The sequence below is a fragment of the Trachypithecus francoisi genome, unplaced genomic scaffold (assembly GCF_009764315.1).
Source record: "Trachypithecus francoisi isolate TF-2019V2 unplaced genomic scaffold, Tfra_2.0 Lachesis_group13, whole genome shotgun sequence".
Taxonomy (NCBI): Eukaryota; Metazoa; Chordata; class Mammalia; order Primates; family Cercopithecidae; genus Trachypithecus; species Trachypithecus francoisi.
The window spans coordinates 77,343,158-77,368,299 of NW_022681458.1; the positions used below are offsets into that span (position 1 = coordinate 77,343,158).

The 25,142-nt window shown below is 35.4% G+C and overlaps 1 protein-coding gene across 1 annotated transcript in view; it reads left to right on the plus strand.

Moving 5' to 3' along the window:
* The window catches only part of SCN3A (sodium voltage-gated channel alpha subunit 3), a 115,949-nt gene extending 93,005 nt beyond the window's left edge, over positions 1-22,944 (plus strand). The window contains exons 22-28 of the mRNA XM_033231269.1: positions 9,761-9,883; positions 12,651-12,923; positions 13,642-13,695; positions 14,513-14,650; positions 15,692-15,796; positions 17,934-18,204; positions 19,114-22,944. Of these exons, the coding sequence (XP_033087160.1) occupies positions 9,761-9,883; positions 12,651-12,923; positions 13,642-13,695; positions 14,513-14,650; positions 15,692-15,796; positions 17,934-18,204; positions 19,114-20,309 (2,160 nt within the window). The 3' untranslated portion in view covers positions 20,310-22,944. The remainder of the gene's footprint in view (positions 1-9,760; positions 9,884-12,650; positions 12,924-13,641; positions 13,696-14,512; positions 14,651-15,691; positions 15,797-17,933; positions 18,205-19,113) is intronic.
* Positions 22,945-25,142: the final 2,198 nt, after the last annotated feature.

Below are 25,142 nucleotides of genomic sequence, written 5' to 3' on the forward strand. Positions count from 1 at the left end.
ACTCAAAAAGTACATTGTGGCCATGGCAAGAAGTTCGTATTTTACTGTAATTTACTATATATCGTATATATTAATATTATGTAATCTGTCATATATTAGTTATAATTACCATGAGAAGCCCCAGCAGCAGGATAAGCAGGGACCTGATCTACTGTTACAAAATGATCGTATCTGGCTATGGAGAGGGGGAGGCAAAGAGTAAAAGCAGAAAGATCAATTAGGAGGTTGTTTTAATAATGCAGGAAAGTGGAGATTTTAGGCTAAGGTGATGAGACTTACTGATGGGCTTGATATGTGGAGTGAAGAAAAAAGAGGAATCAACAAATGGATTTTCTTTCACCGTGAACAAATGGGTAGAGGACAGAACCATTAACTGGGATGGGGAATATCAGAAAAAAGGTTTGGCAGGGTAGGTAGATGATGAGTGGGAGAGAGATGTATTCATTTGATATATATTCATTTGAGATGCTTATTAGACACTCAAAACAAGATACTGAACTTTATATAGATCTAGAGCTCAGGAGAGAATCCAGAATCTTATGTACATAAATTTAAGGGTCATCGAGATGTATACGGCATTTGAAGCTACAAACCTGTTTTAGCTCACCTAGGCAGAGAGTGCAAATAAACAAGGGAACCCAGAACCAAACTCTGGAGACACTATAACATTTAGAAGTTGGGAAAAGGAGAACCAGCCAGTAAATCAGACTGAGAAGTAGTAATTAATAGGAAAACAAAATATGCATGGTGTCATAGAAACCCAGAGAAGATAGTTGGGTTTTTCCAAAGGTGAGGTGATCAATTTTATCAAAGGCTACAGTGAAAAAAAGTCAAAGATCAAGCAATATTGGTACATAAGATTGACATTTGGATTTGGCAAAATGAAGGTCATTAGTGTTGTGGATGAGAGAAAATAATGAAGATGAAGAAATGGAGACAGCAAGTATGATACTTTAGGATGGAATCAAGGACAACTCATGCCTCTGTCTTCCAGAATACTGCACTAGAAGGACCACTTTTTCAGATTCTGTACAATTCTTTTCTTCTCAGCTGAAGGTCAAAAAGACACTATGTTCATTTTAAAAAACAAAATATACCTTACTATATATTATACATTCTATAACTACACAAACTATACTATAGATGCTGCTGTTGACCACACAATGAACTAAATACATCATTTAATTAATATTTATTTAAAATGTATTGAAAACATCAGATTTCTTGTGGTCCTTATCAATTTTTGCAGTCATCTCTGAGAAAATGCATCTGAGCATCTCTCATGAAAACTTCGTTTGATTCTAAAACATCCTAATATGCTGATGTGTGCAAACAAACTCTAGTAAAAGGTTCAACCATCGTGGAGTATTTATGGTCCACAGGTGATTTTCACTAACAGCACAGGTTAAAAGGAGATGCTTGATATTATGGCTTTGGAATTCTTTTCCTGCTTAATCACAGGCTCCTTAGAATCCCATCAGCTGCTCTGTTGAGGTGAACAAAAGCACCATAGGAACACTTTCTGATCCTAATATGTATTTCTATTTGCCAGCAACCCCTAGGATCTAGTGTTTCCTGCCTTACTTCTTGACACTTATTATTGACATATTGGCATCCTCAATAATGGAGCTAGATTGTTATTAGTAGTAATAGTAGTAGCAAGATATTACGCCTAGTACTTTGTAAGCACTTATTGTGGGAATGGCACTAATTAAGAGCCTTACATAATAATAGTGAAAATTACTACCCTGATTTAATGCACACTGTGTACAGGTGCCACTGAAAGCACTTTACATGTGTTAACTCATCTAATCTTCAAAATTCTATGACTTAGAAACAATTATTCTCAATTTGCAGGTAGGGAAGCTAAGATAGATATTCAGTTACCTTCCCATGTTAACAGAGCTAATAAGTGGCCAAGCTGGATTTGGTACCCAAGTAATCTGGCGTAATGACTGTGGTTCTAACCCCTACATTACAAACCTCTTTATAAATGCCTCTTTTACTTACAAAGTATTTATTAATCTTTTTAATAAGCTTTTGATTTTTCATATTATTATTTCTATTTTGCTACAGATTTTATCTCTATTTCACAGGTTTAGAAATGTCATACAGCTAGTAGGTGGTAGAGCTACCTTTACCCAACACTGAGTTCTTTGATCCATATTTTACAACAGGGCACAGATCTATTTGGCATATTGTGCTGAACTAATCAGAGTTCCCACATGACGCTGAAGGTGATTGCGTGTAAGTGGTGGTGAATGAAAACAATGAGATGGTGCCTTGCTAATATGCAGACATCTGCCTTGAATTTTATCTAGTGCTCTTGTAGAGAGAATTAGAATAAATTAAAAGAGCTTTGGGGTAAAGGAACTAAATAATTATAAATTATTGTCATTTCATATGAATTTCTGATCTCTCTTTAGATATATTTCCATGTAAACAGTCTAGTATGTGATTTGACTTTTTCTATAAATGTCTTCTGATAGAAATGATTCATTTTGCCCATTTCTTGGAAGAATTTAATTCTCCTTTAGCATTATTAGTTAATTAATAAGAAAAACTTCTCACAGGTCAGTTTAAAAAGATAATCCTACTAATGTAGCTGTAGCCCATTCTTTGAAAGAGTATGGCTTTTAACAGAGACTTTTAATCTCTAATTCAAGTCTTTTGTTAAACTCCAACCCATACTTCTAACTGCTTCCTAAATAATACCTGCGAAGACACCTGCCATCTGCACACATTCATCATGTTTCCCCTCTAAGTCATGAATTTCTTCCAAATTCCCTACTTAGTCTGACGGTAATGTTTGTATAAATCCAGGCCAGATGTCATCTTCAGCCTTTCTGCCTTTCACCCCTCACAACCAATCAATCAGCAAGTTCTTCTCCATTTCACTAATAAATGAGTGGACAGTCTCGCCCTTCCTCTTTAGCACATCAACACCACTGCAATCACCTGGACCAAGCAATAGCTTACTAAATGTTCCTGCCTCCCGTCACGACCTCTGCAAATAGGTATTTTAGGAAGACCTACATGACCCTTTCTCTTCTTAAAGGCCTTCCCATAGGATGCAATTCATTAGCCAGTATTCTAAATGGTGACAGTAAAGGCAAACAAGCGTTATCATTTGTAATATTAATAACCACCAACCTTAACTGAGCTATAAATTGTCCTTTGTCTTCAATGCTTAATTTGTTTAATCGTCACAACAACTTATGCAGCATCTACTGTTACTTTCCTAGCGTGTAGATGTGAAAATTGAGGCACAGAGAAGTTATCTAGTTAAGTAACTATATAACATACATTGTGTAAAATGTCAAAAACAATTCATATCTTTCGAAAAAGAAATAATTACACCTGAAGATACAGTCGTAATTACACACTTCATAAACAGAAATAATTATGCTCACAGTGAATCAAAGTTGCACTTTAAAACTTTTTCTAGTAGTGTGCTTGATTGAAGATGATGCATCTATTAAGAAAGATACTTTGATTTGTTCTTTTTCAACATAAACGACATATAGTGTTATTTTGATTTAATCATCTTGAAATTGCCAAATTAAGAATTCCAGACAAGGAAATAAACAGAGAGATCACCTGATTCACAGTCTTCATTTTAAAGACCCCTTCCCCACTGCACATAGGGTTTGGAATGTTTAAGTGAAATTCCTGTGAAACTCATGGTTTTTCTGTACCATATTGTAGTCAGCAATGATGAGTGCACCAGATTTTACTCATCCTTAATCTGGGGATGAGTAAACGCTTAGATTGTCTGCTTCCTGCTATTATAAACAATACCACAATGACCAAGGTGTTTGCTTTTATATAGCATGTGAGCATTGTGAATTTTCTAATCATGTATAAAGTTAAAGACCAATAAATAAACCGCAAAGATAAAAGTAGAAGAGAAAGCAAAAAGGTGGCCCTTGAATTATAAACTTACAAACTCCCCTTACATAAAAATGAATTATCCTTTTTTTTTCTTTAGGAGACAAAGTCTCTCTCTGTCCCCCAGGATGGAGTGCAGTGGTGCAATCATAGCTTGCTGTAACCTCAAACTCCTAGGCTCAAGCAACCCTCCTGCTTCAGTCTCCCAAAGTGCTGAGATTACATGCATGAGCCACCTCCCCCAGCCTGGACTCCCATTTCTGACTGAGGTTGCATAGGGACTGCACTTCCCACAGCCATTGGAAGGACTTCCCACAGTCTCTGGAAGCCTGCACTCTATTCCTGCTGTACACCTTACTCACCCCAGCTGGCCAAATCCCTCTGTAACCAGTATCCCCAACCTCCCACCTTCAATAGAGTCCTCTGCTACCATTCCCATGGCAGCTTTGTACCTGCCCCTCACCACTACCTGACCCCTTTTCTAGGAACTACTCAGCAGATAGGAAATAGGGCTCCTTTGTCATGGAAGCAGGAAGGTGTGCACCTAGCAATCTGAAATTCCAGGTGCCCTTGTCCTAAGAAATATTGAGCTAATCCATATGCTATTTAAGCCCCTCAGTACTATTAATGGGAAAAACTCAACTTCAAGATATACTGAAAGAGAGATCTGTGGTGTCGCAGGGAAACCCAACAACAATGTAGATAACTGTTTAAATGTTCTGACCTCTGTAGCAAGTACAGATTTTACTCCAGTAGTTGTGAAGTTGTATTTTATTCTGCTCTCTTGAAGGGTTGGAGAGCGTTGGGTGAAGGGACTCAAGAGTGTTTAGCTTTCCTGTATACAAAATTTTAATCAGTTCTGTTTTCAGCTCCATCCATTGCCCCTGTTTTTGAGCAACCAAGGGCCTCCAGGTCCAGAGCCTTCTGAGCATTTGTTGAAACAATTTGTGTTGCTTCTGCAGGCACCTGCATTTCTGCTGCTCTTTTCTCTGATGAGAAAGTAATTATTCCTCTGCTTTCCACAGTCCAGAATGTTTTAAAACTCTTCTTGTTGTCTCTTGTCCTGTTATCTTTGTCTGTATTCCTTTGCTTTTCTTCTAGTTGAACTTCAATGGGGGTATAAATAAATATGTTGTTCAAACAGATAGAGTAAAAGTTTAGAAAGAATCTATGTGTTTTACTATTTGGTTAATGAGCTTTTACTGGATGAGTTGTAGGAGCTCTTTATATACTGAGGAAATTCAGTATTTTGTTACAGGTGGTATGAATATTTTTCTAATTTGGTCTTTTGTCTCTTGAATTTTTTGTCATATATAAATTTTTCATATTGATTTAGTCAAATTTATCAGACTTTTTTTTCTTCTTGATTTTCTCATGTTTATGAAGACCCATTTCAAGACTGTTAAAAATATTCTGGTTTTTTTTTTTCAGTTTTTTTGTTTGAGAATTTTGTTTCTTTCTTTGTCCACTAGTTCACATTTTATGTTTTAATGTTTGACCAACGTGGAATTTAATTTGGTATAAGGTGTGAGGTAAGGCTCTAGTATTATTTTTTTTCCATGTGGTTTCTCATTTAATGAATAATCAGTTTTTCTATTTCTCCTCTCATTTAAAATTCTCTTCTTATCAGCGTGCTAAATCTCAGTATCCACATGCTAATTTGAGCTTTATTTTATTTCATTCCTTGTTTGTCTACTAATATAACAGCTTTAATTACTGTAGATTTATAATTAATATCCAGTGAAATTTGTCCTCTCTGCTTTTCTTCTTCACAAAATTTTAAATTATTCTTATACTTTTACTTTTTCTGAGTTATATTTTCAAAGTTTTTGTAATTCAAAAAGACTCCTACACAAACTTTTTTAAAAGTTAAGATGAAAAATGCATTTGTCAACCACCTAAAATAATTAGGTTATTGTTTATAATAGTTTTTCACTTGATTGTCTTATGGGATTTTTTAAGATAACGACAATATATCTACAAATAATGATTTCTCCTACTTCTCTAACTCTTATAACTCTTCTTTTTCCAGAAAGTGTTAAATAATAATGTTGTTGATGGGCATATTCTTTTTTTTTTTTTTTTTTTTTTTTTTTTTGAGACGGAGTCTCGCTCTGCCGCCCAGGCTGGAGTGCAATGGCCGGATCTCAGCTCACTGCAAGCTCCGCCTCCTGGGTTTAGGCCATTTTCCTGCCTCAGCCTCCCGAGTAGCTGGGACTACAGGCGCCCGCCACCTCACCCGGCTAGTTTTTTTTGTATTTTTAGTAGAGACGGGGTTTCACCGTGTTAGCCAGGATGGTCTCGATCTCCTGACCTCGTGATCCGCCCGTCTCGGCCTCCCAAAGTGCTGGGATTACAGGCTTGAGCCACCGCGCCCGGCCGGGCATATTCTTTTATTCTGATTTTCATGAGAATGCTTATGGATCTCATCATCAAAAATTATACAAGCTTTTAGATAGAAATATATCATCAGAATGTATGGAGGTTATATAGAGTTTTTATCTTTTATGTTCGTGTTGAACTTTAAACATTGTCTTTAGTCATTTTCAAGGGAAATAAATTCCTGTTGCTTGGTTCCTTAATCAATCACAGGATTTCCAGACTCTTCTTTGGAACCATCAACTTCATCCTGCATTATTCTTTCCTTTCTCAGTCTCAGCTGCCATAAGAATGTGGAAAAGTGTGGATGACAACTGAACCAACCCCTGACATCTCTATCACAGACATTTCCATTTATTTGCTGTGTAGTGTGATATGGTACCTAGAGTCATGTAAATTCATATTAAAAATTTAGTTTTTGGAAATGAGTATCTCATACTTTGCACACATTGGCAAGAATGCCTTTTGTGTTTAGCACAAAAGAGATAAGATTGAAACACTATGTATTGAAAGGTTGGGAACAAATTTGCTAAGGTGAAAAACACATTAGACATAAAAACAGAAGACCTAAATTCTAGTTATATGTTTACTTGTTGCCGTCTTTCCTTGGATTGGTCATTTCACTATTCTGAGACACAAAGATAATGAGTGAAAGAGATCACTGTGAATTGTAAAGCACCCTACTAATGTAGTCATTATCTTCAAACTTTATGTATGTTGCAAATCTTTAAAATTCTTGCAAGGAGCTACCTCCACTTATAATAGAGATTTGAAAGGTCTTATTTCAAAATAGCTTTTAAAGCATATTTTTTTCACATCAGTTAAACCACTAAAATAAGGTTTTGCCTTATTCAAAATGACATTGTACTTAAGTCATGCAAACCGGAAAAAAAATTTATGTATATGATTGATCAGATTGTGATAATCTTATCAGAGTGATTTGCATGGAAAAATCATTTTAAGTTACTTGATTAAACTAATCTGCAGTGAGTATTCTCAAAGTCCTAAAAATATTTTAAATTCCCTTTATTTTCCTATATAATTCAAATATGCAACAGATCCCAGCACAGATTTGTCAGAAAATCCAATGTCAGGTAGTTTTTGACAATCTCCCCTTGGGAACTTTCAGAAACTCTAGGACATATGTAGCCTAGAAATGTGGTGATAATTTCCTCTGATTCTCACATATTGTGGCTGCAACTCTGGCACTATGTCCTCTGGGCCATAAGGTCCATTAAAATAAGTGCAGCTTCATTAAGCCCAGCTTCTCCAACAACACACAATTCCATGCCATGTAGGGTGGTTAGATGCAGGCGGCACCTTTCAACCTTTGAACCTATGACTTCCTATCTTTCTAAAACCCACTGTTCTGGATATTACCTTACTTTTTTTTTTTTTTTTTAAGAGAAAAGAGGCTCTCACTCTATAGCCCAGGCTGGAGTGCAATGGTATGATCATAGTCACTGTAACCTCAAACTCCTGGGCTTAAGCAATCCTCCTGCCTACACCTCCCAAATAGCTAGGGCTATAAGTGCGTGCCACCATCCCTGGCTAATTGTTTTTTAAGTTTTTTTTTTTTTTTTTCAGATAAGGTCTCACTATGTTGCGCAGGCTGGTCTTGAACTCATGGCCTTAAGTGATCCTCCCACCTCCGCCTCCCAAAGCACTGGGATTACAGGCTTAGGCCATCACACCCAGTTTTACTTTTCTTTTCAAAGCATGAGCTTCCTTACCTCAAGGTCTTGAGAAATTTGCAGCCACATCCCTTTAAAATCCCATGTCTCAAATAAAGGACTTTGTTGGGAGGTTGAGAAAAATCTTCAGATAGTAACTCTAGAAACATAAAGAAGCTGTTAATGCCTCCTGAGGAAAAGGAGCATAGAACATAGAAGCCTGTGTGTTCTCTAATAACCTTTCCAATCTTTCCAGTCTTCTATAACAGCAAACGTAAGACAGAAATGAATAGCTCAATCAATTATCCTGCCACTAATCAACTTTAGAAGTCAAGTCATGTATTATTCTGTTCAATTCTTAAAAAGTACGCTAAATTAAACAATGAGAGGATAGTGGCTTCACATGCTTTTAAAGCCTGGGTTCTGGTTTTGGTGTCACTCTTTATATCCTGTGTTCTTGGGCACATTATTAATTTCATCCCACTTCATAAGATTGTTGGGAGAATTCACTTAAATCCATTTTCAACAGCCTTTTTTCTTGGGAAATTATGCCCTAATGCCCTTAAGCCATTGTGGATATAATGAATTAATTTCTCTCTTATGCATTAAGGAAAGCACTAGTTATGTACCATCTTTGAAAGAACTGAGAAGATGGTCATTCAAATCATTTTCTGTGCTCTATGATTCAGATGAAGAACAAACATTTTTAATTGATGCAAAAGGTTAATGTATGCTTTTGAAGTCAGACCATTTGGATTCAAATCGCCAGTTCTACCTCTTATTCGCTGTGCATCCTTTTTTGGGTGTGGGTGGGGGTGGCGCTCAAACTTCCTCACACATAAAGAGGCAATGGTAATGGTAGCTATTTCTTGGGATTTATACATGAAGACATGTTATTATATTGAAAGAAAATTAAAGCAAATAAAGTTCCTCCCCCAAAAGGACATGTCTTCTTTGATCTTTCATATATTTAAGTAAAATTTAGTATAAATACAGGTTGAGTCTTATCAAAAACCAGAAGTGTTTTGGATTCCGGAATATTCATTCTATGTCAGTTGAGCACTCCTAATCCAAAAATCCAAATCCAAAATGCTCCAATGGGCATTTCTTTTGACTGTCATGTTAGCATTCAAAGCATTTTAGATTTCAGATTTTTAGATTAGGGATGTTCAGCCTGTGTCAGGAAGCTGTACCATCGCTCTGAATGATGAGGACTATATTCTAAATCTTAAGTCCAGTAGTTTGGATAAAAATTTTCCCCTGGAATAATTATTTATCCAACATATTTTGACTAAAGTATGTCTGTCCAGACAGTGTTAGACATGTTAAGAGAACTTTCATCCCAGCTGATAAAAAGCTTACATGATCTGGAAAGGGAGATAAGATATGTAATCAGTTAACGCTATTATATAGTAAATGCTTCCAGAATGCATAACCAAGATATTACATAAGTTCAAGAGAGAAATATTATTTCTAATCAATAATATTAAGCACACATCCATGGAGGATCTGGCATTGAACTCAATCCTGATGCACAGGTTGAAAAGGGGTCCATGGTTGTAAAATATCTAACTGGAGGTATTGACAAGTGTTTATAAATGTGGGCAAGTATTCTGGTTTCATTGGTTAAAAAAAAAAAAAAAAGCAATAGTATGAGAGTAGACTGGCAATATAAGATGATCCCACTATGTGGAAGATGAAAGTTGCCCAGGTATGTTCAAATTAGTATTTAGTCCGCACTAAATAGATACCACACCCTATACCTTCAGTCAACAGTTTATTTCTTGGTGAACTAATTAACATTTTTCCTTTTGTAGGTTTCTTTGGTTAGCCTGGTAGCCAATGCTCTTGGTTACTCAGAACTCGGTGCCATCAAATCATTACGGACATTAAGAGCTTTAAGACCTCTAAGAGCCTTATCCCGGTTTGAAGGCATGAGGGTAAGAAGAATAGACACTCTAATTATTCATGTCAAAATTACATGTAGGTAATGATTTGGATAGAGAAGAGTGCCATACTCTTCTGATATTTATTTCATAGAATTACAGAATTAGAACAAAAATCTTAGCGGTCACAAAGCCTAGCCTTCTGAAACTGGAGTTTATTTAAACAGGCTCTCAGAATTTTGGGGGGACAGAACTGAGACTAGCATCCAAGTCTTCTTGTCACAGTTCAAATATGTTTCTACAGCACCCAAAAGCCTTGGACTGCCAGTTATTTCTTTTCATTGCTTACACACCTTGAAATGACTACTGACTACAGACATTCATCCGTGGTGGGGAGTTTCTTTCTCTCAATAGTTTGATTCCTTCAAAATTACTGGTAATGAATGAAAGGTAAAATGGGTTTTGTGTGCTTTGCTTCTTGAATTAATATCCATATTAAAAAATTATTGCATAAGGAAACAACATTAAATTTTAGCCTCTACAAATTGCTAAATAACATCCAAAGTGAAGGGTTAAGGTAATTAACTAAGCATTTCAGGCTACCCCCCAGAATTTGTTTTATAGATCTTTTTTCTTTTCTTTTTTTTTTTTTTTTTTGAGACGGAGTCTCGCTCTGTCGCCCAGGCTGGAGTGCAGTGGCCAGATCTCAGCTCACTGCAAGCTCCGCCTCCCGGGTTCACGCCATTCTCCTGCCTCAGCCTCCCGAGTAGCTGGGACTACAGGCGCCCGCCACCTCACCCGGCTAGTTTTTTGTATTTTTTAGTAGAGACGGGGTTTCACCGTGTTAGCCAGGATGGTCTTGATCTTGTAACCTCGTGATCTGCCCGTCTCAACCTCCAAAAGTGCTGGGATTACAGGCTTGAGCCACTGCGCCCGGCTATAGATCTTTTTTCTAATTGAGCATTCTGAATGAGGTTCACTTTTTCTATAGCAGTTGTATCTTCCTCCCCAGCTGTGTTCCTTAATGTGTATATTATGCATCTAAACATAAAATCACACTTATTATAGATACCACCCATTTGCCATGATCCTCAGTAGAATTTAGCACAAAGGCCAGTTTTGTTTCATCTGGCTTGTGAGTGCATGTGGATATTTAATTTCTTCTAGGTCTTAGGGCTTTTATGTTAGGAGATGGTTTGTTTGGGGCAATAAAAATATTTCAACCTGGACTTTAAAGTTCACTCATCAGGGAGAATTAAGCCACTCTCCAGAATCATTGTAATCAAAGAAATATTTGATTTTTACATTGTAATTTCATTTCCTTGCTAATGTTAAAGAAAGTTAGATAAGATAAAATTCACAAAGATTAGTATATAATGTCAAATTCTTTTCAAACCATAAACTTTTACCATTACTCATATTACTTAAGCTCTCATTTGGTTCCATGGTTTCCTATTAACAGTTCATCTTTGAGGGGAGATAGCAATTGAGCAAAATTTAAAACTTATAAATTTAATCTGAAAAATATTCAAAGTTTAGAATTTTTAATTCAGTCATATAGCAGAATTAATATTCCAGATGCAAATTATGAGAATGTATTATGCATTTACTTGAAAACAGGAGAACCTGTGGTGGTATATACCAAGCTTGTCCAGTCCACCTTATTTTGTTATTTTGTTGTTCTGTATTGTTTTAGGCTATTAACAGCCTGAAGCCATGGTTTTTAGTTTCTATCTCTAGTGATAAGCAGAAAAGAGGGATGAGGAAGGGACTTTACTGGCCCAACCAGAAAAAGAAACTAAGAACCCAATGAATGTATCCTCTCCCTGGCAAGTAAAATGCATATGGCTTAACTTCCAAAAGAAACAAAATTCAAGTAGCATTGGAACTGTTTACAATTTGGGATTTCTGGTTTTGATGTCAATTTAAGATTCCTTGGTATTGATTTCTAAAATAACATTTGCAGTATTTTTAAAATAAAGCAATACTTTTTTTTTAACATAAATGCTTAACAGAATAGTCCAACATGAACTAGATTAAATTAGATAAGAAAAATTACTGTCAACTTTCATAAAGATTTCAAAATACATCTTAATATCTTGTGAATGTAATGAGAAGTAAAGTGAATGAATTTCCCTTTCATGAAATAGGTCATGAAATAGGGTTGATGAAGTAGCATGTGCTCCAAAGTGAACATTTAAGAGACTGTGAAATAATAATAATGGGAACATATCCAGTACTATTACGTCCAGATACAAATTCCACCTTTTCCCCTAACAATATACCTTTTTATTGAGATTTACTAATGGGAAAAAAGGGACCCAATAAATTCCTAATCCTGTTCTTCATAGTCATAAAAAGTTAACTTGATCTGAGAATATAGATTTAAGGCATTTTTACTACTTTGTTTATTTGTAAAGGGTTTGTTGGTTTGCTTTTTCAAATTATTCATTCATTAACACTCTTGAAAATTAAAATGTATTGCTGAAAGATGATTATTTTTTCTGTTGGCATTTAATGCATCTTTCTATTCTTTTTTCCCCAGCATACAAACATTTTCTGACTCCATCTTACTATACCAGGTTTTTGATGATTTCTTTTCATATTGTAGCATATTTTGCTTTCCTTAAAACTTTAGATCTTTAGTTGTGTCATTGTTTTCCCTCAAATATGTGCTAGAAAATATTAGAAGAAATAACTTGTACACCTAGATTTTTATTTAACTCTTTTCAAGCACATGTTAGTACGAAACAAATACACTGAAGGAATGGTTTCCATTCTAAAGATTTGTAAGCTACGTTCCCCTCGTTTTCTCTTCTAGGTGGTTGTGAATGCTCTTGTTGGAGCAATTCCCTCTATCATGAATGTGCTGTTGGTCTGTCTCATCTTCTGGCTGATCTTTAGCATTATGGGTGTGAATTTGTTTGCTGGCAAGTTCTACCACTGTGTTAACATGACAACAGGTAACATGTTTGACGTTAGTGATGTCAACAATTTGAGTGACTGTCAGGCTCTTGGCAAGCAAGCTCGGTGGAAAAACGTGAAAGTAAACTTTGATAATGTTGGCGCTGGCTATCTCGCACTACTTCAAGTGGTAAGTGGCTACTGTGTGAGTTTTGAAAAAATTTTCAAGATGTTTCAAGTAAGATTATTTCCCTGATGTTCTTCGTTTGAATGACTAACATTTGACAGTATGAAAAAAAGTTAATGATAACACCTATAATATCACCTTGAATTGATCATAAAAAAGATGTTATAGTTACTTTATAATACATTTTCCTCAGTGTTAAGCTTTTAGTATGTTTTAATGTGATTTTATATTTCTGCTTCCTTTTTATTATATTTTTGGGTACTGGTATTGTTTTTAGTTTTCTGTATCAATTATTGCCAAAGGAGCAACTTTAGGTACTAAAATAACAATATGTATTTGTAGAGATGAATTAAATGTATAAATTATTAACCAGATACTTTATTATACCAATGTCTAGGAAATATTATTCTACTATGTGTGAAAACGCAAATCATAGAGCATATAAGGGAATTGGGACTGAGATGGCAGTTTCATGAATAAAGTCTTTCACTAAATTTTAGTTAGGAAGAAAATAGAATACTTTCAAGGAAAAAAAAGGAAACAAGTTCTAGGCTTTAAATACAAATGTTTTTCTATTTCGATTTTATTTCAGTATCTTCATATGAAATTTCACAATATTGTACAAAAAGTTATTTGTTATAATACTGTCAGATTTTCATCTGGTTAAATGTCATTGTTGGGTGAAATTTTTATGAACAATTCAAATATATGTTATTTACAGGCCACATTTAAAGGCTGGATGGATATTATGTATGCAGCTGTTGATTCACGAGATGTAAGTATCACTCAAATATTACTTATAGGTAATAGACTTCTCATGGCAAATACTGGTGGTAAGTTAAACACTGAAACATCCAAAATTTTATATTAGAACATTTAATATAGCATATAAAAAATGAACACTCTGCTTCAATATACATGATGCTTGATTAATGTGTACCTAATACATAATATGTAGTTAATATGAAAGGATATCTAGCTGCACGGATCCTAAGACATTAGATTGGTCCAGTAAATGAGACTATTCTGAGTGGGAAAGTTGTTCAGTGGGGAAGTAACTTGTCTCTCCCCATCCCTGGAGAGTATGATAAACCAGACACTGTGAAGCAGCTTCCAAGAATATCATGATACAGAAAAGCAGGCAAGTTTCAGGGACACTCAATTTAGAAAATAAAAATAAAAATAACTCCGCAGAACCTATCTGTGCTGAATTTTCCTCTTAGAAGTTGATGTTCTGCTCTTAAAGCCATATTTCCAAAATTCAGCATTTCCAAAACCAAACTGAAAATATTGCAAAAAATATGACTAATAATAGGCTCAAAATGTTTCCCTGCTTATATCACCGTTATTTATGTTAAAGAATATGTTAGAGGTAATGCACAATGGGAAAACAGAATCAAGAACAATCATAAAACTTGTAAACTTTCATTTTACTAGATCATGCTAGTTTTAAACCATTACTTTTACAGAACAATATCTCAGGGTAAGGCAAAAGTAGCACTGTATTAAATAACAGCACTCAATAAATTCCTGATTTAGTGTAAGTATTTGTAGTATTTGTAATATTATTTAATATTTTCAATGTCATTTAGGTTACGCTTCAGCCTATGTATGAGGAAAATCTGTACATGTATTTATACTTTGTCATCTTTATCATCTTCGGGTCATTCTTCACTCTGAATCTATTCATTGGTGTCATCATAGATAACTTCAACCAGCAGAAAAAGAAGATAAGTATTCTTCACCTTTTACCTTTCTTCATTCTGAGGTTCTGTCTGTTAATACAACTAAATAACCAGGATACTTGTAGTCATGACAGACTTAAATCATGTTTGTATTATTTTCAGTTTCCCATGTGGTTATTTAAGCTGCAGGGATTCCAGCCTCTAGTCAGTGGCTCTTCTCAAAGTTTATCTATTGGATAGCTTTTCAACCCAAAAATGTGTCCAGGCCTTCAGACCCATCCAATGGGTCTCCAGTGCTTTAGCCTGGCTTACAGAGCCTTTCGGGAATTACCTCCACCCAGTTGTCCATCTTCATCTTTTCCTACACTTCATTCTATACATGTGTATTTCTCTACTACATAGTCACCACCCATACATCTGTATGAGTTTTCTGTCCTTTTCTGAACAAGCATTCCCTTGTACCTCCATGGCTTTTTGTGATTTTTTTTTTTAATCCTGGAATGTTCCTAGAAAACCTGTAATCATCTTTTAAGACCTAGCTTAAGGGTAAGCTATGTAACAGCTTGTCTCTGAGGCTCTGAACTCATTGTTGCCTCTGCAGTACATTTAATTTTTTTTTTGTCGTATCAACATACACTGTCCACCTATGTTTTCAGTTTCCTGCTCCACTTAGAAGCAGAATACTGTATCTTATATATTTATGTAATTCTGATACCAGCACATTGTCTAGCACACAGAAAGTGTTCAAAAACTGTTAAATGAAGAAGTAAAATTATCGGCAGTGAAATAGACTAAGAAAATGTTTTCTGTTTTACAAAAATATATTTGAGACCCTCGTGCCTACTTTTAAACAGAGTATAATCAAATTAGGATCCTGTAGTGATCAAAGTTTTATGTCCGTAAGGATTTTCCATAATATTAAGACAGTCAGAATTTCACATAAATGGGAAAAGCAGGATAAATGTACATGTAGCAGGATAATATCCACTTAAAACTTAGAAAAGATTAAAGGAAAGAAATATTTTTTGTAAAAGTACTATTGGAACACATACTAGAATTGTAACCAGTTTTATACTATGTCTTTACTTTGGAGGTCAAGACATCTTTATGACAGAGGAACAGAAAAAATATTACAATGCAATGAAGAAACTTGGATCCAAGAAACCTCAGAAACCCATACCTCGCCCAGCAGTAAGAACTACTTGTCTCCTTTAACATTCCAATGCCATGTGTCCATATGGTCAAATTGAGTAATGCTCTGGAGCAGAACATATTAGGTGATATCACCAATATTGAGCCCTAATTATAAAGTTCATATTTTGTATCATAATTCACAACTTCTGCACTCATTAGGAGTTACCATATTCCAAAAAAGGAGGTAATGTTCTTTATAATTTGTGAACTGAAAACTTCTAGCTCGGGGTTCCCAGTAAATGCTTCCAAAGCAAGATTCACTTTCCTGCTACCAACAGCATACCTGGTTCCTCCTCCTCTAGCCTTCCCATCCCACTCTCCATGGCTTCCCTCTATATTCTCTGTTCCCTCCATTCTTAAGACTAGAAAATATTCCAAATCTGTTTAGAAAGGGAAAATATGTCATAAAAATTATTTGTTTCCTCAAATACACCAAAACAGAATAAGGCATATTCAGAATGCATACTCTGTAGGGCCTCATGATAATGGAATGATGTAATAATGATAGATTATGTTCACAGAGCGGAACTCTAACTCAACTATTTTCTGAGATAGGTAAGGAATAAGGAAACTGAGGCCCAAAGAACATATGAATCATGCCCCAAGTCACAAATCTTGTAATTGCCAGAATTGGGACTTGACAAGGCCTCATAAATTCTCTAAGTGACTTGACTTTACCGTATTTATAAGAGTAGTTGGAATGTGAGGGAGCAGGGTAAGAGGGGAAAGTATTGAACCAACTTTGCTAGAGTTCTTTGGCTGGGCACTGTGGCTTACGTCTGTAATCCTAGTACTTTGGGAGGCTAAGGTGGGCAGATCACGAGGTCAGGACATCAAGACCATCCTGGCTGACACGGTGAAACTCCGTCTCTACTAAAAAAAAAAAAAGGAAAAAAATTAGCCGGGCATGGTGGCAGGCACCTGTAGTCCCAGCTACTCAAGAGGCTGAGGCAGGAGAATGGCATGAACCCAGGAGGCGGAGCTTGCAGCAAGCAGAGATCGCACCACTGCACTCCAGCCTAGGTGACAGAGCGAGACTCAGTCTCAAAATAAATAAATAAATAAATAAATAAAACATGGTCAGTTCATGACCTTTGATTTTTGGTAAGCCATGAAGTTTTATTTTAAGTTTTTACTCTAAACGATTAATAATATATTTCTTTAATAAAACTATATTTAATAGCCATATTAATATAAGAATCTTTGAAAGCATGTTGTTCCTGAGATGACTGTTAGTAAGACAAAGAAAAAAATGTTTAAAGTCATGCATTTTTGTTAAAACATAGGGCATAGGTAAAGAAGGACAGATGGAAAGAAATACAGATAAATTAACAAACCCATACAGATTCACAGAGCTAGAGAAGTAGAATTCAATAGAAATGTGACTGATGTATTTTGGGGGAGGGAAATAAGGTATAAACCAAAATTTCTAAAATATTGATAAATGAATTGGTGTATTCATCTATCTAAATGTCTGTCGATATTAACCTACTTTGTAAATCTTTATTAGTTGTCACTATTTTTTATCAAAATTTTCATATTTATTCAAATCAAGCAAAGACTGTACATATTATCAGCCAATTGCCACAAATTTATGTTTGTTTTTGTTTTGTTTTTTAAGAGACAGCGTCTCACTCTGTCACCCAGACTGGAGTGCAGTGGCAAGACCATAGTTGCCATTATGGGGTCAAGTGATCCACCTCAGCTCCCTCATAGCTGCGACTGCAAGCCTGTGCCACCATGCCTGGCTAATTTTTTTTTTTAAATAGAAATGAGGTCTCACTATGTTGCCCAGACTGGTCTGGAACTCTTGGCTTCAAGAAAGCCTTCAATCTCAGCCTTCCAAAGTGCTGGAATTACAGGCATGAGGCGCCACGGCCAGCTCTAATTTATATCTCATCCAACTTTGTCTTTCCATTGGACCTAAATAAAACAAATATGCTTTGTTTAGCTATATAAAATTTTTTTTCATTTTTTTAACATGAAGAGAAAAAAAGCACACAAAATTGTTTGGGGTAATATGAGGAGGGTGCACATTCATTGCCATATGTGGAAGGGCTTTATCTACAATTTTACTGGATTATTCTTTATGAAATATATATAATAACCTTATCTCTCTTCTCTCACTTTCTAGAACAAATTCCAAGGAATGGTCTTTGATTTTGTAACCAGGCAAGTCTTTGATATCAGCATCATGATCCTCATCTGCCTCAATATGGTCACCATGATGGTGGAAACCGACGACCAGGGCAAATATATGACCCTAGTTTTGTCCCGGATCAACCTAGTGTTCATTGTTCTGTTCACTGGGGAATTTGTGCTGAAGCTCGTCTCCCTCAGACACTACTACTTCACTATAGGCTGGAACATCTTTGATTTTGTGGTGGTGATTCTCTCCATTGTAGGTAAGAACAGCTTAATTACCAAGAGGTACAGTTACAGAGAAACAGTTGCCCCAGGACCTTCCAGCTGATTAACATGGAAATTAGGTCTGAGAATAATAATGCATATAGATCTAAAGTTCAACACTAACATATATGAATAAAAACTCTGAAACCTGGGTTTATTCACAAAGCTAACTGGTTAGAAACCATGTTAGGAATACCAGGTGTGGGAAAGAGGTGAAGAAGACAGGAAATAAACATTATCAGGCATTCTCCTAACCTTAAACAAAGGTCACAGGCTAAAAGAGGCAGATGGCTTAAAAAACAAATCATTATAATGCAATAAAGTTGGTACTCTAAGAAGCACTGTAAAGGAAGTAGCCGTCTCTGCTGGAATGAGTTAACACAGGCTTCCAGAGATAAAGGTGATGCATCCTAGGTGGGTTTTCAAAGAAGAGTTGAGATTAAATAGGAGAAAAAGAGAGATGGGGAATTATAGAACCCCAAATTTATAAACTTCAACTTTAACCTCATGTCAAATATGGCCCATTTTTCTCTAACTGAAGAATATCATTAAAAAATAGAAAACAATACATTCAGAGATTTCAGAAATAATTTTTGTTTGTAATTGCCACAATTCATGTGTAGGGATAACTATTCATAGAAATTGGGTGTATGTAATCTTAAATTGCCATGCTACCATTGGAGATTATTTGGATTTTGCAAAAATTCATATTGGTTTATGGCATTACAGAATCATTCAATAAAACTCTGTAATCAATAATTGCTAATATCAGGGAGTAGATCCAAATATTTAGTAAAGACTCATACTCATAACAAGTTTGTTGCTCTCATAGACCTTAAAAAAGATAAAACCATCCTGTAAGTGAAAGATATTCTCTGTTTAGCTGTGTTCTATGTTTTCCATAGGTATGTTTCTGGCTGAGATGATAGAAAAGTATTTCGTGTCCCCTACCCTGTTCCGAGTGATCCGTCTTGCCAGAATTGGCCGAATCCTACGTCTGATCAAAGGAGCAAAGGGGATCCGCACGCTGCTCTTTGCTTTGATGATGTCCCTTCCTGCGTTGTTTAATATCGGCCTCCTGCTCTTCCTGGTCATGTTCATCTACGCCATCTTTGGGATGTCCAACTTTGCCTATGTTAAAAAGGAAGCTGGAATTGATGACATGTTCAACTTTGAGACCTTTGGCAACAGCATGATCTGCTTGTTCCAAATTACAACCTCTGCTGGCTGGGATGGATTGCTAGCACCTATTCTTAATAGTGCACCACCCGACTGTGACCCTGACACAATTCATCCTGGCAGCTCAGTTAAGGGAGACTGTGGGAACCCATCTGTTGGGATTTTCTTCTTTGTCAGTTACATCATCATATCCTTCCTGGTTGTGGTGAACATGTACATCGCGGTCATCCTGGAGAACTTCAGTGTTGCTACTGAAGAAAGTGCAGAGCCCCTGAGTGAGGATGACTTCGAGATGTTCTATGAGGTTTGGGAAAAGTTTGATCCCGATGCGACCCAGTTTATAGAGTTCTCTAAGCTCTCTGATTTTGCAGCTGCCCTGGATCCTCCTCTTCTCATAGCAAAACCCAACAAAGTCCAGCTTATTGCCATGGATCTGCCCATGGTCAGTGGCGACCGGATCCACTGCCTTGATATTTTATTTGCCTTTACAAAACGTGTTTTGGGTGAGAGTGGAGAGATGGATGCCCTTCGAATACAGATGGAAGACCGGTTTATGTCATCAAACCCCTCCAAAGTCTCTTATGAGCCTATTACAACCACTTTGAAACGTAAACAAGAGGAGGTGTCTGCCGCTATCATTCAGCGTAATTTCAGATGTTATCTTTTAAAGCAAAGGTTAAAAAATATATCAAGTAACTATAACAAAGAGGCAATTAAAGGGAGGATTGACTTACCTATAAAACAAGACATGATTATTGACAAATTAAATGGGAACTCCACTCCAGAAAAATCAGATGGGAGTTCCTCTACCACCTCTCCTCCTTCCTATGATAGTGTAACAAAACCAGACAAAGAAAAGTTTGAGAAAGACAAACCAGAAAAAGAAAGCAAAGTAAAAGAGGTCAGAGAAAATCAAAAGTAAAAAGAAACAAAGAATTATCTTTGTGATCAATTGTTTACAGCCTATGAAGGTAAAGTATATGTGTCAACTGGACTTCAAGAGGAGGTCCATGCCAAACTGACTGTTTTAACAAATACTCATAGTCAGTGCCTATACAAGACAGTGACCTCTTTGTCACTGCAACTCTGTGAGACAGGGTATCAACATTGACAAGAGGTTGCTGTTTTTATTACCAGCTGACACTGCGGAGGAGAAACCCAATGGCTACCTAGACTATAGGGATAGTTGTGCAAAGTGATCATTGTAACTACACCAAACACCTTTAGTACAGTCCTTGCATCCATTCTATTTTTAACTTCCATGTCTGCCATATTTTTACAAAATTTGTTCTAGTGCATTTCCATGGTCCCCAATTCATAGTTTATTCATAATACTATGTCACTATTTTTGTAAATGAGGTTTACGTTGAAGAAACAGTATACAGGAACCCTGTGGTCCTATTCTACAAGTCTCTCAAATGATCAGACAAAAGTGTTTTACCAGAGAGATAAAATTTTTGCTCAAAACCAGAAAAAGAATTGTAATGGCTACAGTTTCAGTTACTTCCATTTTCTAGATGGCTTTAATTTTGAAAGTATTTTAGTCTGTTATGTTTGTTTCTATCTGAACAGTTATGTGCCTGTAAAGTTTCCTCTAATATTTAAAGGATTATTTTTATGTGAAGTGTTCTGTTTCAGCAAGTGCAAATTTTATTCTAAGTTTCAGAGCTCTATATTTAATTTTGGTCAAATGCTTTCCAAAAAGGTAATCTAATAAATCCATTCTAGAAAAATATATCTAAAGTATTGCTTTAGAATAGTTGTTCCACTTTCTGCTGCAGTATTGCTTTGCCATCTTCTGCTCTCAGCAAAGCTGATAGTCTATGTCAATTAAATACCCTATGTTATGTAAATAGTTATTTTATCCTGTGGTGCATGTTTGGGCAAATATATATATAGCCTGATAAACAACTTCTATTAAATCAAATATGTACCACAGTGTATGTGTCTTTTGCGAGCTTCCAACAGGGATGTATCCTGTACCATTCATTAAACATAATTTAAAGGCTATCACTAGTGCATGTTAATATTGCCTATGCTGCTCTATTTTACTCAATCCATTCTTCACAAGTCTTGGTTAAAGATTGTCACATATTGGTGAAAGAATGAATTCAACCTGCTATCTGTCCACTATGTCAAGCAGAATAATTTGAAGCTATTTACAAACACCTTTACTTTTGCACTTTTAATTCAACATGAGTATCATATGGTATCTCTCTAGATTTCAAGGAAACACACTGGATACTGCCTACTGACAAAACCTATTCTTCATATTTTGCTAAAAATATGTCTAAAACTTGTTTAAATATAAATAATGTAAAAATATAATCAATTTTATTTGTCAGCATTTTGTACATAAGAAAATTATTTTCAGGTTGATGACATCACAATTTATTTTACTTTATGCTTTTGCTTTTTATTTTTAATCACAATTCCAAACTTTTGAATCCATAAGATTTTTCAATGGATAATTTCCTAAAATAAAAGTTAGATAATGGGTTTTATGGATTTCTTTGTTATAATATATTTTCTACCATTCCAATAGGAGATACATTGGTCAAAAACTCAAACTTAGATCATTTTCTACCAACTGTGGTTGCCTCAATATAACCTTTTATTCATGGAAGTTTTTTTTTATTCAACTTTTGTAGTATTTACGTATGCAGACTAGTCTTATTTTTTTAATTCCTGCTGCACTAAAGCTATTACAGATATAACATGGACTTTGTTCTTTTTAGCCATGAACAAAGTGGCAAAGTTGTGCAATTACCTAACATGATATCAATTTTTGTTTTTTGCACAAACCAGAAGTTTAATGTTAATTCCTTTTACAAAACTATTTACTGTAGTGTATTGATGAACTGCATGCAGGGAATTGCTATTACTAAAAAGAATGGTGAGCTACATCATTATTGAGCCAAAAGAATAAATTTCATTTTTTATTGCATTTCACTTATTGGCCTCTGGGGTTTTTTGTTTTTGTTTTTTGCTATTGGCAGTTTAATATATATATAATTAATAAAACCTCTGCTTGATCTGACATTTGTATACATAAAAGTTTACATGAATTTTACAACAAACTAGTGCATGATTCACCAACAGTACTACAGAATAAAGGCAAAAGCAGCTTTGTGAACTTTTATGTGTGCAAAGGATCAAGTTCACATGTTCCAACTTTCAGGTTTGATAATAATAGTAACCACCTACAATAGCTTTCAATTTCAAATAATTCCCTTGGCTATAAGCATCTAAACTCATTTTCTCTCAATATAATTGATACTATCTCCTAATTACTTGGTGGCTAATAAATGTTACATTCTTTGTTACTTAAATGCATTATATAAACTCCTATGTATACATAAGGTATTAATGATATAGTTATTGAGAATTTATATTAACTTTTTTTCAAGAACCCTTGGATTTATGTGAGGTCAAAACCAAACTTTTATTCTCAGTGGAAAACTCCAGTTGTAATGCATATTTTTAAAGACAATTTGGATCTAAATATGTATTTCATAATTCTCCCATAATAAATTATATAAGGTGGCTAACTGGAATTCATTGGCTTCTTTCTGCTCAAGTCAATTTACACATCTCACTGACACCACAGAGATGCCAAATATTGCTTTGCAAAACCTTTATAATCATTACCGAAGTGATCTATAAGCAATATGTTAATTGGTATGCATTTTACCTAAATGACCGTCTTCCAGAATTATCAGAAGAGACTTCAGTTGACAGGGAGAATACTTTTAAAAATATACCTACCTAGCTAAAGGATATTCTGAAAATACTGTCCAGAATAGAAAGTTGCTAACATAATTAGACATATTTTTGAAATAACTACTTCCATAATGAGACTTCATTATAAGATTCTATTTTGAAAATGCAGGTAGAATTGGCTGGGTGCAGTGGCTCATGCCTGTAACCCCAGCACTTTGGGAGGCCGAGGCGGACAGATCACAAGGTTGGGAATTCGAGACCAGCCTGGCCAACATAGTGAAACCCCATCTCTACTAAAAACGCAAAACAAAATAGCTGGGCATGGTGGTGCATGCCTGTAATCCCAGCTACTCTGGAGGTTGAGGCAGGAGAATTGCTTGAACCTGGGAGGCCAAGGTTGCAGTGAGCTGAGATCGTGCCGCTGCACTCCAGCCATCTCAAAAATTAAAAAAGGTAGAATCAATCAAGTCAGCCATAGAAATAACAATGCTATGAAATAAAATTTGAATTCACTGATAAGTGATACTAAAAGGCTGCTTTCTAATAAAGAGAAAACATTTGTATGAAGAGAAAAATGGGTGTTCTGGTTTTCAAATATTGTAGCCAAAAGATAATGGCTATACAAATTTATGTATCTTAATAATTTTCAAAAAACTAGTATATGGTAAAATAACAACCATTTTTGTGTATTTCAAACAACTTAATAATCATACAGAAAGTCAGGTGACCATTTTTGCAGAAATGGAAAAGGTAAAAAGAGCTGGACTAATAGTCCTTACATTTGGTTTTTAGTTTCAATTCTGGCATTAAATTAGCTGTGTAATGTAGGCAAATCAAATTCTAGCCCTCAGATTTTTCCATCATTAATAGAAATGTTGAATTTAGAATATTACTTCTGGTATGCATTTCATTCTAAAATGCTATGTTCAAAATCAAAGTGATCACTCACTTTGCCTATTCAAAGTGAGTAATTTCCTCTATATGGGCAATATTTAATGAAATCAATTTATATTGTCAATAGACTTTTAGAAACATTACCAAGATAACATTAAATAGAAACACAACATTTGGCTTTGACTTTAGCCTCATTTAAAAAAAAGAAAGAAAACTCGTCTTATCCCCCAAAAGTTTTATACCATAAAGTTGAAGGATGCTTTAAATAATTGAAACTATGGCTATTATTTCTTCTTTGTAATGTTACAGATTTCTAAAAGACAATATATGATCTATAATAGAAGATACTAAAATCAAAAAATCACTAGTCATTTTGTAAAACTGCCTTAAACCACGAGTATAGTAAGTTCTTTGTCATTAATTACATTTACCACAACACTTCAACATACTGGGCTTCAATCTTATATTCTCTACAGTTAAGTTTGTATTAAAAAGGATAAAATATGCATATCATTCTCTTATAATAACATCTGTAACATTTAATTCTGTTGCAGAGAAAACTGATAATTCTTCATTCTTTTCTTCTTCTTCGAGATTGAGCCACTGCACTCCAGCCTGAGTGACAGAGCAAGACTCTGTCTCAAAATAAAAAAAAAAATTAAAAAAAAGGAAAGAAATTGTTTTTATTTTATTTTATTTATTTATTTATTTTTGAGATGGAGTCTCGCTCTGTCGCCCAGGCTGGAGTGCAGTGGCCGGCTCTCAGCTCACTGCAAGCTCCACCTCCCAGGTTTATGCCATTCTCCTGCCTCAGCCTCCGGAGTAGCTGGGACTACAGGCGCCCGCCACCTCGCCCGGCTAGCTTTTTGTATTTTTTAGTAGAGACGGGGTTTCACCATGTTAGCGAGGATGGTCTCGATCTCCTGACCTCATGATCCACCCGTCTCGCCCTCCCAAAGTGCTGGGATTATAGGCTTGAGCCACCGCACCCGGCCAAGGAAAGAAATTGTTACATGAAAGTAGCATAATACTTAAAGGTAAATTTATAGTAAAAACTTATTTTATTAAAAATACACATTGCCAAAATTTAGTGAGCTGAGGAATAATTTTAAAAATCGAAATAATCCCTAAGAAACAA